Source organism: Heliconius melpomene, chromosome 6 (assembly GCF_056956725.1).
Source record: "Heliconius melpomene rosina isolate 202511_hmr_F chromosome 6, ASM5695672v1, whole genome shotgun sequence".
NCBI classification, from domain to species: Eukaryota; Metazoa; Arthropoda; class Insecta; order Lepidoptera; family Nymphalidae; genus Heliconius; species Heliconius melpomene.
The window spans coordinates 2,720,326-2,735,547 of NC_140394.1; the positions used below are offsets into that span (position 1 = coordinate 2,720,326).

Consider the following 15,222-nt stretch of genomic DNA (forward strand, 5'->3'; position numbering starts at 1 on the left):
CGTCAACTTCTAGAGGCATTGCGTGATGAGAGGCGGAATGCTGCTGTTGATTTTTTAAAATTAGCTGTTATATTATAGGTTAAATTAATTATTAACATATAGGGCAATATTTGTCTTGTTAACTTTATAGATATTTTTTAAAATTTTGTATGTAAATTTTTAATGATCACCTATTGCCCTATATAAATGTTTTCTAAATTATTCGCGTAATACAGCGTCACGAAACGATGTACAATTGATAAATAAATGAAGACAGTTCTCCCACGAGAGTGTTTTTCTTAAACCACCAAATAAATGTTTGTATTTATCTCCTTAAAATTTTCCTTATTTACCATATGATTTTAAAAATTAATTTATTTTATATTTTCAATATAACTATGATATATATTTGAATCTGCTATAACCTCTATGTATGCAGGAAGTATTAGTTACGTAATCGAGGCAGTCACGGCACAGGGGCACCAAAATATAAGAGATATTTGAAACAGTTATTACATATTTTGTTTTTTCAACTTTAAGTTTTTTTATACCATAGTGGCACAAAAGTGTGACTGTAAACGCGACTGGGTGTGGGTTCAATCCCCACTCGAGGAAATAAAATATTTATTTAAATTTATACTTCCACTTGGCAAAGGCAAAGCGTGGCGTTGAATTCCGCTACTCACAATGCTCGAAAATGCGGCGGAAAGTGGGGATAGTAGTATCTTAACACTAGGTTCCCTCTATGTACCCTGCAATGTGTGAAGCTGACTTTTTATTAGTTGCATTCGCAAGAAATGTAGGTCTAATAATTTAAGCACGGTCAGCCATTTGCAGATCAAAGGTTACGAGATTAACGAGCTATTTCGGGCCGTGACCTGTTGGCACTATTTTTGTGCGCTGCATTCAGTTTTAGCAAAAATTAATGATTTATTTACCTTATCGACTTTGTGTTTTATTATGGAGGATAGTTTGAAATATTAAAAGTGTTATAAGTATATAGAAATTTAAGTTATTTACATATACTTTTGGGGAAATTTTAAGAGGTTAACTTGGTACTCGCATAGTAACGTTACAAGCTTAAATACAATACCCACCATCTAGATATATGGCACACCATTATTGTGCGGTTCTGGTGGTGTTTTTAAGTCGAAGCGACATTTCAAAAAGTATACCTACCCTCACCATAAAAGAGTGCAACAGGCTTACCATCAGATCACTTACCATCAGGTGAACCGTACGCTCGTTTGTGCTCGTGCGTTGGCGTCTGACTGTAAGCGCGACGGTTGTGGGTTCGATTCCCACTCGGGGGGTCTCAATTATTTTCATTTCTTCACTCTGGTATTGAGTTTTGCCAGTCAACTCGTAATGTCTCGAAAATTGGGCGGAAAATATATGTTATATTTACTTTCTATGTTTGAATTCACGACTTGTATGATGAAGTCAATAAATATTTTTCAATTTCACCATCTTCATAATTTGAACTGGTTTCAATTCACTCGTATATAATTTATAAATAGTAGACTTACAATCGAGTATTATTTTAAGTTTTCATTTCTTGGTAGTTTTAATTATTTCTGCCTAATAACCTAATGTAGACGAAAATAAGTTAAACTTTACTTAAACTAGGGCATCCCCAGTACACGGTGTTATAAGGTTAAGACATTATAGTAACCTATGACTATCTATCTTTTCTATATGTAATGGTATAAAGAAAACAACTAAATGCTTTTGTTTCAAAAGTTTTAGTTAAAAATAATATAGTATTAGTATTGTAATATATGAATTCTTAAATTTTATTTGAATTAAAATTATAAATGTATTACAAAATGTTAATTGATGATTGTGGGTTCGATTCCTACTTGGAGCAATAAATTACAATTTTCATTTCCCCCAAGAATGATAAAATAAGTATCTTAATACTATGTTCTTTTAGCTTTATCTCGTCAGGCAATTGAAGAAAAAATATTAAGATTCAATTAAATTCAATATATCCTGTTTATAAAATAAATATACAGTACTATATACATAGTATATGCCAATTTGCGTCCCCTGCCGGAATAATAGTGTATCCTGTGACATACACCAGTGCAATCAACGAAACGTATTTTAAACTGTAATAAATCAGCTTCACGTTTTATTCTGAACATAGCAGGGTAGAGGGAACCTAGTGTTAAGGCACTCCGTTCTCCACTTTCCGCCGATTGTTTCGAGGTATTATTGCATGTTGACTGGCGGAACTTAACGCCGGGTTTTTGCCTTGTTACCAAAGCGAAGAAATGAACATATTAATAAATAACAATTCATTTCTTCGAGATAGGAACGAACCCACAGCCGACGTGTTATAGTCTCACACCCTTGTGCCTTTGAACCACGGAGGCCTCAAAAAAAAAATTTAATTAAAATCTCTAATTCATTTAATAATCAACATTTCATTAATTTAAACTTATTTGAACATCAAATCAACTAAGTGTACATATGAAATAAAATTCTCTAAATATAAACGTGTCAAATGCTGTATAAAACTGTCCAAACAAAATGAGATTGATGATATAAATTGATAAAAATAATACTATTCATACAAAAGTTTCCATTTCTATCACGATATTTTCGTACAGTTAAAATATGTGGAATTCTGTTACATAATAATTGCATATTATGAAACGAATGCTATCTCTGTATATCTTTTTGGCATGTATACTTTTCGTTTTAATAAATTGTGTTAATATTAGAAATAAATGTATTATTAATAAATTGACGCTTGTTATATCAAGAACAGTTTATTTTTAAGCATGGTCTACATTCTGTAAAACAAGTCATTAATAGTTTGAACTTTGAACTCTTAGTTCTTACAAGTAATCAAAATGCAAAAAATAAGAATGATAAAAATTTATGTGTTCAAAATAAAGTATATTTTGACAAAAAAGGACACAATAATGATAGAAACTAAGCCAGTGCAATTTCCCCACCTCACCTTGCATTTCGATTAAAATTGACCCAGAAATATATTCAGCTTATTATTCCCAGAAACCCACACCCAGAAATTAATTTACGCATTCCTCCTACTTAGGCCCGCAAAGGGAGGTCACAGAAAAAATGATTACAGATGATAAAATTTTTACAGTTGAGCAATATTTTGTTCCGGATTGTATCAGAACTGAAAACTGACTGAATACAATCCTGAACTGAATCCACTGTATTATGATTTATGATTAGTTCCAGCGTGTAAACCTTTTTCTTTAGCCATGACAATTTGGAATCCCTAAAACAATCCATACGATTAACAGTAAATAATTTTTCCATAGAAAGAGTCCATGCTGCTATTGATAACTGGCCTCACCGTTTAAAGGACAGTATTGCAGTCAATGGAGACTACTCCGAATAAGCTTTATAATTTTTAATGCTATTATATTAATATATTAAACTAACACACTGTAATACTAATAAATGTAACGTATAATTAAAAAAAAAATGTTTTTCTTTCTAACAATATTTATGGCAAGTAAATATCTATTGTTTCTTGAAAATAATATAATTATATTTCTGCTTAATAGACCTGACAAGCTAAAGATTTTCTAAAACAAACTACTCTTTGACATTCAACCGCAGTGGGTGTATCGACGTAACTTAATCACCGATTCATGAAATATACATTAAAATGTTAACATAATATTTGTGATATCAAACAAAGTTATTAGCTAAACATGGAGTAGACAAGTTCTGAAGTTAGAACGGATCTGGAACTTCAAAGTTGTAGGCGTATTTTGACAACGACATTACTCATGTAAAAGTACTCGTAGGTGGGTTGATATATTGTAACATATAAATCCGTAAATCTTCTTATTTCACTGTTAGCTTAGATTTTTTTATCAAAATATGCTAAATAGGTTTGAAGTTGGTGCCAATTCCTAATATTCTCCTTTAAAGTCGGTTAGAAAAAACTTTACTATCAAATACTCCGGCAAGTGTGAACGTAAACATATTAAGCTTTCTAATAAAATTAATTAACATTAATAAAGAAGCATTGTAACAACAGTACGTACAGATTTTATGTAACGATAACATGTAAATCACTTTAAAAAGTTATATAAATTCATATATTTCTATCGCAGAGTTGATATTCTCTTTTCTTAGAAGCTAAGTAATATAAATGCATATGACCCAGCTTCTAAATAGATATTTTTTTACGGAATATCAATAAATTCGATATTTTGTAACATTTATGTACCTACTTAATATATTACTTGGGACATGTTTTCAATAATAGATTTCTCAATTATAAGTGGAGAACGGAAGTGTCTTACACTAGGTTCCCAGGTTCCCTTTGCCCACCTTGAAACAGCGTGAAGCTAAAAAACAATCTATGTACAGAAACCGATTAGTTTTATTTTAATCAAAGTTGCTAATTATATATTTAAAGATTATTTTTAAAATTTCCAGCGTACGTCCACAAGTCTGTGGGGAGAATGGATGGGCGTGATGCATGGTGACGAAATGGAATACGTATTCGGACATCCTCTGAACATGTCCCTGCAGTACCACAATCGGGAGCGCGATCTCGCCGCCCACATCATGCAGTCGTTCACCAGATTCGCGTTAACTGGGTAAGTGCTAAGTATTGCCTTCCTCTTTAAAGGTTAGGTTAGTTGGTTCAGTTATTCTCAAAGTTTTATTTGTATTTTGATTAGATTTTCTTGTGTTGACGTTTTTTCTAGTTGTTTGTTTGTGAAAGTATTTTCTTTTCTTTTTGTTGTCATTTTTTATTAGAGAACTTGAAACTTTGAGTAATACTAATTTTTGTATCAATTTCTTTATTAGGTATGTATAGGGTCAATAACATGTACAAAATATGTAAAGGTTGTTTTTTTTAAATATTATATATATATATTCTTTGGTATATAATTTATAGTATAATAAAATTCTGGTAAAATCTATAAACAACGGAAGTCGTCTATATTATCTTTAATCTTCGTAATAAAGTCTAAGAAGAAATATCCAGGATATTTTGTTGACAACACTAACTACTAATGATTTCTTAGTATTGAATACGCTTTTTGTCATTTTAAAACTTGTTCTGTATCCATTACCTCGCTCGATTATAATTTTTTTTGCAATTTCCAATTAAAGTGTGAGTAACCTGTTTATTGTAGCGTGTGATAGTGAGTTAATATACTAGGCATGATGAAATTTTTATTTCTCTTCATGCAGTGAGAAATGTGATGTTAGCTGATTTTACACGGAAAGCGATATCGTAGTGAAAAATTGTATAATTACATAGTCCTGAGGTCATTATACCCCAGCGGCACAGAGTCTTACTGAAAACTTGACGGTTGTGGTTTCAATTCCCATTTGGGGGCATCAATTATTTTAATTTTCCTCGCTTTGGCAAAAAACGACACAACACGGAATGCTCGAAAATTGGACGGAAAGAATTGAACGGGGCCACTTAATAATAGGTTCCCTCTATCTACCCTGCTATATCCGGGTTATATTGTGAAGCTGAGAAAATATAAAAGATAAAAAAGATAATTTACTACTTTTAAATATAACATTTTTTTATTAAGCTCGCCTACCAAAAAATAATATAAAAAATAAGGCAAGTTTAAATATTTGATAGGTACTTAAGTCAAGCCTCGTCAAACTCATCTATATATTTTTTTATAACCACTAAATTCGTGTGTAAGTATATGCATTAAAAAAATATGTACGTTTTTATTATATTTCAATTGAACACGTTCTTTTTTTATTCAAATTTCAATTTGAAGGTCAATGGTACTATAAACTACAATCATACGTTTCAATATATTTTTTTTAAGTTAAGACTTTTGTTTATATATATCTCACATTGAAACATTAAAGTCTTTGTAGTACTCTTGGCAGTCAAATACATATAAGAAATGAATGTGAGTTTGGTGGACATTTGCAGAAAAATTGTATTTAAATGATTTTTTAAACGTTTGGTCAAAAATATAAATAATTTTAATATTGAGAAAAAAAAAATTTTTTTTGCCAATAAAATCAAGTTATTATTATATTAACTTTCTAGCTGAATACAACATTACTTCGATTTTCACGTTTTCCCTATTCAACAAGCTTGTTGCTATCCTACAGCGCAACCATGGGCTCGTCTTACTTTATAATAATCTTATTTAAATACTTCCAAAAAAAATAAAAAAAAAAGGTTTTTAAGGTTCCTAAACAAAAAAAAAACTAAAAAGCTATCGAACATTACAGGAAACCCCACAAGCCGGATGAGAAGTGGCCACTGTACTCGCGGTCATCGCCACACTACTACACGTATACGGCAGACGGCACGAGCGGCCCGGCCGGTCCGCGAGGACCGCGCGCCTCGGCCTGCGCCTTCTGGAATGACTTCCTGAATAAACTTAATGGTAGGTAATCAATATTTGTAATTTTTACGAAATTCTATGGAAATATTAATTTCTTAATATAATTCCTATATATTTATAACTATGTGTAACTGGTCCAACCTATAATCCATTACATCCAACCTATAATCCATCCATTAATCACGTGGTGTAGTTTTTTGTCGTTTTTAACAATAATTAGATTATTTTAATTTATTTGGCACTAAGTATTTATTAATTACATTTATAAAGGCGTGTTAATAAATTACCAAAAGTACCAAAATTATTACAAATTAAGTCTATAAATTGTATTTAGTGCAGTAATTAATGAACCGTAACATCGTTTAATGTCTTGAACTGTTATAGTAATTAATTTTAATTAACATTCATTAAGTGATGTTTTATCTATCTTTATGACAATATATGTTTTAGTCTTTAGTTAGGATTAATAAATCATATTTATTAAAGGATAAATTAATTATTGTCATTATTTTTTCATTACTTAAAAAAATATACATAACTTAAGTTTTCTATTTAATAATTATGATCCTTGTTATTTTACAGAATTGGAACACGTACCTTGCGATGGGGCCGTCACTGGGCCGTATTCAAGCGTAGCGGGGACTACCTTGCCCATCGTACTTTTAACTACACTAGCGATGACAATCGCGCTATAAACAGCCAACAATTTATATTTAAAATTAATATTATGAAAAATCTTATAGAAATTATTATTGAACGGCACGGGAACTTTGAAATTAGGTATTGACACTGCAAATGCTATTATTATTAAGAATCTTGTTATAGTTTTATTTTATAGTCCCATAGCAAGGAAATAATAGCGAAAATTGCATTTTATATTATAATAAGAAAAACATATTTTATAATCTCTGTATTTAATTGTAAGGAATGTAGTGCTTAAGTGAGTAGCTGATGTTCCTTTACCTGTAGCTCGTAGGTATCGTGGAGAGTGACAGGACAGGGCAGGAGTCAGAGACACGAAGAGACGATGAATGGATTTTTTAATAAATAATAATTACATATAAAAAAATTGAAAAAAAAGGGGGTATTTCATAAAATTTGAAGACGGATTAAGCCCCTGTCTCCCATAAACCTGGTCCTGGATATAAAATTTAGTTCGGGAATCCCCGATCGTTTAACTGTGTGTTAGGTTAACTAGAGTTTAACATCGGCTTTAACTATTGAAGCGATGCTCAGCTTTTAAGGCATTGAAATTATTATCTAAACATATCAATGTGTGCCTCTGCTTGGATAGCAAACGATACATATCTATATCTGTAGGGCGATTTTAGAATTTTATATTATATCTATATATTTATAGGAGTGTACGCTGTGACGAATTTTTATCAGTATATATATTTACTATTTAGGGCGCTATCGATTCGTACTACGAGGTGCGATGTACCACTACTTATGATATCAAATTCTTATGACTTCAAAACAAATAATTCTATATTTTGTAAATAAATCCTTCTAAATTAGGTCGCTGTATCCAAATGATACAGTTTTCTATGTATGTATGGAACGGTTATATTATACCTTAGATTTTAGTAGTTCTAAATATTGAATCACGTAAAGCATTTTACACGAGGTAACTATTCTTTAGACCACAAGCGATCACATATAGTGCTCAGTACAGCATTCCATTATAGCAAAGACTTTTTATAGTGGAAAAATATTTAAAGATATTTATTGAAAAAAAAAAAGTTTTCTAATAAACTTCAATCAGTTTAATATTAAACAAATTTTCATACATACTCATATTATCAATATTCTGAAAATGAAATTAGGAAAAGTTGTATTAAATAAAAACATTAATAACCAGTAAAAGACTAATTTAACCAAACATCAATATATTAATACTAATTAACAATTAGAAAACATCAGTAAATATTAGACAGTCAATTTTTTTTTAACTATGCAGTATTCTGTAGCATAAAAATGCTTTAAGAGAAAATTATCTTATGAATTTAATAAAATTTAAAACATGGTATTTGTATGAGATATGGGTCGTATGGAATTAAAATCTTAACCAGTCAACAGCGAATAGAATTTTTACAAAGAAAAAAATAATAAAAATAAATGTCAATTTTATTTTTATTTTACACTATGGTAATATTTTATTTATTTTTTACATTCATTATGTTTTTATCATTTAATAATAATAATAAATTATTGCTATAAATATTTTATATGACTCAATCTGTATTAGCGATAGATTTATACTCGATTGTCAATTACTATCTTCAATGAGTTTAAAGAAATAGAATGGTTTTACACACTATTTATGTGCCATTTGGTGTTGCCATGATTTATTTAAAATGTATAATTTTATATAAGTAAGCTATTAAATTGGTCGGCTCTCTATTTCTTATTAGATTTTTCTTATATGGTTATTAATTTATGGAATAACAAATATATTTTAATTTGTGAAACATTAGTTTAAATTTATAATTTTTTTTTATCAGATAAAATTAATTACAAACAAGTTATTAGCTATTGAATGAATGAATAGAATTAATTGAATGGAGAATACATACAAGACAGACGACTTTACATAATTTGCAGTAATTTCTGATCTCATATGCCCAAATCCTTCCCTTTTGAGTTTTAATATATGATTCGTGCTTAGGTACTAACGTACCTATTTAATAGTTCACTTATATATCTGTATTAAATGAAATATAGTAATCCACGTCTTATTAATTGTTTGAGAGCACGTTGTAGTGTAATTTTATACTGGCGTCTGTCCACTGAATAGTATTTCAGGGAAGTCCTTCTCAAGTAACATAGTTATGATAACAAGGCACCATCTCGCTTTTTCGTCGAATTAAGCACAATTTGAGAAGTTGTATGGGATAGCTTTAATTAGTTGTAAATTAATAATGAAAATAAATATTAATAACTGGCAACACTTGACATAGTGACATATTGACTAGTTTCCAATACTTCATTAGATACATAAAAGCTTAATTTAAACATGTTAATGCAATTTTTTTTTATTTCCGGTCTTGTATATGTATGTGTAGATTTATTTTGTACAGGCCTAAACTAATTTTAACAAAATATTGACGTAATATTCTTTATTATATGTATAATCTGTGAATAATAATTATAAGAACAATTGTTGGCGTTTAGAGTAAATCTGTTGCGTTGTTTGTGAATTAAAACTAGTTTCATGTATTCTTTTTAAATCGTTTTATATTAAATTTAAAAAATAATTTAATAAAGTTAATTAAATTGCATAATATAATAAATAAAATACTTAGACATTAATTTTCATGGCATTTTTTGCACACTCCAATGGTGGTTCCACTTCAGTGTATAGTCTAGAACTATTAGTATACATAGAACTTTATATAATTGATAAGGTAGAAGTAGAAGCAACTCAATTAGTATAAATTGTTTCTCTATACTGTAATAGAAAATAACATATTTTATTTTAAACAATTTTCCATTTAAATCATACAAATTTACATATTTACAATTACATTGTATATTATTTATCTAAAATACAGACATTATATTCATATAATTCAACAATATGTCATACTGATAATAATAAATGTGTAGTTCCTTAGAAAGAGTATTGTTTGTTAGAAATTAAATGTTTAATGTTATTTGTGTGCTTTATATATGTTATGCAAAAATTGATGTTGACGTTTTTAGGGAGGCGTAGGAATAGCATAAGGCGAACTGTGACCTAATTTTTTTTACAATATTCTCAAAAATAATTTGTATTACACATTTTAAGTAACATAAATAATATTTGTGAGAATTAGTTATTTGTTTTATAATTTATAAAAAAAACCCAAAATTTACTTTCGATTGGTTAGATTAAGATCTTTCACTTTCATTATAACATAGATTACATAAGTTACAATGACAATTTATACTCCTAATAATTATTTTGTATCTGTAAAATGTATGTATATATTGTTTTTAATATACATATATGAAAAAAAATTACGATAATTGATTTTTTGTAAATGAATACACGATTAAATTTATATTGAATTTTCGTATAAGTAAGTCACAGTAAAAGCAAACAACTGCGTCTCAAACAAAATTTCCTTTAAGAATCCCTAATTTTCTTTTCGAATTATATTTAAATTAGTTTTTTATGGATAAAACTATAATATATTTTTTATGATTATCATTAATAATAAATAACACTGTCTTTACATTTGTATGTAGGTATTGCTTAAATTAGGTGCTATGTAATGTATACATATCGGTGTGCATATAAATACATATTAATCTGAAATGCAAATGACATTGACAATATCAGAATAACAATTTTGGATTTCAATGTACGCTGACGCTTTAGATATATCTCTGTTATATTAGAACTTGGTCTACGATACTTATTATTATTAAAAACTATATTTTTTTTTGGTGAAAATTTTAATATGTCTAGTCAAAATATAATACAAATAAACACATGGAATTATAATTACCTAATAAAAATACACCTAAGTAACTTATGTATTAATTTTGTATTAATATCCCATTAAAGGACAGTTTATAATATACATGGTTTAAAAATTACAAAACTTATCAATTCGATATTGACTAGAAGCAGAAGTATTTCGTATTTTATTGATTGACTAAAATATATTTTATTCTCTATCATTTCTAAGGATTTTAAATTGACTGTGTTTAAAACTGTATCCAGAACAGTGGAGTAGGCCAAGTTTTTAAATTAAATAATTTCTTCCTATTTAGTTGTTAATAGAAAATTCTATTATATGAAGAAAATAGGTATCAATTATATAATTGTTTGAAAATGTACAGTCATCGCCGTATTTATATAGCGTTGATAAACTTAAACATAGCTCCTATTAACTGGTTGATATTTAAATTAGATCACATTCTATATTATATAATGGTTACTTAAATAATATTATTTTTAGTGTTTGAAACTAAATAATTTTTTTATTGTAAAGTAAAATAATTTGTTAAAAAAATATGGCGTTGACTGTACACGAGCACTTTATTCCATTTGTAGGCGAAGCAAATATTTTTATCAGAATATTTTAGATCATAGTTATAATTGTTTGCTTTAAATATCAAATAACATATCTTTATTCAAACAATTATTCAATAAATTTTAATTAAACATTTTAGTTTTATTTAACATCCTGGACGGTGATTTTAATTAGTGCTATTAAATAAATTGTAATTACATGAATCGATGATATGTTTTAAACGTAAAATAAAGATAACTTAGTTACACGTAATGGAGTGCAACAAACAGCTAATAGATCTTTAAACACATTTGATAATAAATGTACAAATACAAAAATATAAAGTTGAGTTCTGCCACTCATCACACAATGTCTTCAGAATTCGGCAGAAAGTGGAGAACAGTGTCTTAACACTAAGTTCACTCTGCCTCTGTCACGCAGACTACAGGGTTGGTGCTGAAGCTGAAAAAAAAAAACTGACGGTGATTACCTTCTGTTTGCATGAACAATGCTCAACTGATGTGCTGACTATATATTACTTGTATGTTCGATTTCCATTTAAAAAAATTATATCTATTAAGTACGATGTAATGTACGGCAATACGTAAGTAATCGGAGGAAGATTTGAGAAGGAAGTTTAATAATCAATTGGGTGGAGCTAAAAACACCCACTGTATTATCAACCGTAGTATAAAAGCATGACCATAAGTTCTACATACATGTACATATATATAAATGGGATAATATATAGCAGTTTCTTTTTAAACAAGTAAAAAATTGTTTAAATCATTTTTGTTTTTGTCCTTTACAAAAAAAAACAAACACACCTACTCGTGCCTCATTTTTCTTGATTAGTGTAATTGCACTCATTTATATCAATGTATGAAGCAAACTTATTTTCATTTTCTTTTAAGTGAACGTATATATTGTGAGAATTTTTGTATAACCTTTTTGTTTAGCGAAAAAAATACGATTTTTTTAAATAAAAATTATGTAAGAAAAAACGTTTTAATATTAGGTCTTTACACGTGATATTGGCAGTTTGTCATACTGGCCACTTCAATCACAAATTTATCCTCTTTGGTCAGGAATACCGAATTCAAATTTATATAGTTATTTACATATGTACTTACTTGTGTTTCGTTTACCGTCATTCATTTGTTTATTCTTCAGTTTTTTTCTGTTTGCGTCACTCAGTTCGAATGGTTTTTTTAGTAAAGGTATCAATGAAATAAATACCTATGAGATAGAGAAGTGCATAGATAACAATAGTTCAAATATATTAAATATTTTAACGTAATAAATATCATTTATTAATTGTCGGTACATAATTACTCAAAGAATAAATACTGGTAATTACTCGAAGAATATTTATAAGTAAAAATATGAGATATACTTAGTAAAACAGTTTTGGCTTCACGCTGTATCCCGCATTGGAGTAATAGTACAGTAGGCAGAGTGAGCCTAGTGTTAGCTCCCCACTTTCCACCGAATTGTGAAGACATTGCGTGTTGAGTGGCGGAACTCAACGGCGGAAATGAAAATATAATTTGTTAATCTACGATAGAAAGTTGTCAGAGGACATTGACTTTGCACTGTAGGCGTTGTTCAAGAAGCGATTTCCTGAAATTAAGCACGTAAAGGGTTTAAAAGTTCACCAAAGTCGATATACAAAGTTTTATTACTTTAATTGCTTTACAACTGTACAAGTATTACACGCAAACTGAATCTTAGATATAAAAATAGCTTTTAATCACGTTTTCACGCTTTATCCCGCACACACAAGGGTGGGCAATAACGCAATTTATTAAGCTAGGTGTGCTGCTTGTCGAAAAGACATTTCGTATCCACCTATTCCATATGAAGGAGAGACATTGGTACTGACTCTCTCACGAACATTTTTTGGCCCATATACTATCCCTTTATGTGGGATTCGAACTTCCGCTTGTAGTGCACCTTATGGCTCCATATAAAATTCATAACAATTTATTTTAAATTAGAAAACAGAGAAGAACATTGTTTTTTAGCATTAGGATGTCCTAACAATACATCATTTTGTGCTTTTCTTTAGATTTTTTCATTTTATAAATGAATTTTTAAAGTAGGTAGAACTAAAAAGCTAATTTTATATTTACTGAAGAAACTTGTTTTCAAATATAATTTAAAATTCTTAACTAAAAGTAAATTTGCGTTAAACTTGCTATGCTAATCTAAAGAGCAAATTGCATGCATTTGAGTACTGGCTTAGGTATATTATGTCAAACAAACTTAGTAACGTCATCGTTTAGCTGTGTTTGAATTTTCAAGCACGCGTTATGGTTGCAAGTTCGATTTCTGTGTAAGAAAATGTTCACTTTAAATTAATTTCAACATTTTCGTTTAAACAGTCTCATAGACGAAACTTGAAGTTAGGTTTTGGCGAAGATATGAATATAACAAAATTCATTGGTTACTACTGAAACTCTAAAAGAAGGTATTATTTATTTTTATTTCTTTCTGCTTTTTGGTTGGGCTTATATGGGCATATACCTAATATGGATAATAATATACATGAGAATAGAAGGCGATGCAAATGCGATGGTTGTGGGTTCAACTCCCATGAAATCTCAGATAATTAAATATTTAATATTTTTATTATTTTAGTAAATTATTAAAAAAATCGCTATTGCACCTCTCACCCCTAGGTCTTCTATGTTCCTGGTCCGTTTGTTCGTAAGTTAATTATTCTAAAACATATTAATAAAAGTTTATGAATTTCGTATCGGAAATTTAAATTTCATCAAAAAGTGTCGTCGCTTGCCGCTGGAAAGAATTCAAAAGAAGTCAATTCAAATTAGATATATTTACTTCGACATTCACGACTTTTGCGTGGGCTTCAAAAAGTTATAAGGAAATATTAAGCATCTGTCATCTTGCCAATCTATACTGATATAATAAAGCGGAAGAGTTTGTTTGTTTGTTTGAACGCTAAGATCTCTGGTTATACTGGTCCGATTTACTTTGTTTTTGTTTTGTATGAAAGCTGCATTCTTCAGAAGTGCTATAGGCTATATAATATTACATTACACATATGTACTAATATATTTTAAAATACTTTCTAATTTGACATGCAATTTATTCTGCCATGTTAATAACAACCGTCGCGTCGCTACGCAACCGTTACCGTGACTTTTGCATATTCATCCTTATGAAAATAAATATTATAGTCACTTTTAGCATTTTATCTAGATGAATTGAAATTATAGTTTACTGTATAACAATCTAATAAATAATTAGGGAGAAGTCACTGATTCGAAACGGGCGGCACAGTATGACCGACGCGAAAATATTCTTATAGTTCAAGCAGGCGTAGCCGCGTCCGGGTCCACTAGTTATTATTATATAACCGTCTCAAAGATTGTACTGTTATAAAAAATATTTTTTTATTCTCCCATGACGTACTAATAGCATTGCGTATACGTATACTGTATACAGAATAGCGCAACCAAACGCCGCAATTTGCTTATAATAAAAAGAGGGGAGTTTACAATCATTTATTTCCCCCAAGTGTGAAAGAAATCAATAACCATCGCGTTGTCTTGTTTATGTTATGCCATGTGTCCCGGGTTGAAGCGTATGACTTTCACCGCGACGGTTGTTCATTCTCACTCGGGGAAATAAAATATTTAATATTTTCATTGCCATGTTAGACGAAGCGCGGCGTTAACATTTTCTACTCAACACCCAATGCCTCAAGAATTCGGTGGAAAGTGGAGAAAGGAAATGTCATAATGGGAACGGAGTGTCCTAACACTACGTTCCTATGTTCCCTCTGCCCACTCTTCTATATCTTCTAGAATACACTGTGAATCTAAAGAAATACATATATGAAATAAAACAAACTG

The 15,222-nt window shown here is 29.4% G+C and overlaps 1 protein-coding gene across 1 annotated transcript in view; it reads left to right on the top strand.

Annotated features, from left to right (window-relative positions):
* LOC146538070 (acetylcholinesterase-like) overlaps window positions 1–11,490 on the top strand; it is a 54,327-nt gene extending 42,837 nt beyond the window's left edge. Inside the window, exons 5-7 of the mRNA XM_085187424.1 lie at window positions 4,420–4,583; window positions 6,214–6,371; window positions 6,912–11,490. Coding sequence (XP_085043550.1) covers window positions 4,420–4,583; window positions 6,214–6,371; window positions 6,912–7,024 — 435 coding nt within the window. The 3' untranslated portion in view covers window positions 7,025–11,490. The remainder of the gene's footprint in view (window positions 1–4,419; window positions 4,584–6,213; window positions 6,372–6,911) is intronic.
* The last annotated feature ends 3,732 nt before the right edge of the window (window positions 11,491–15,222 follow it).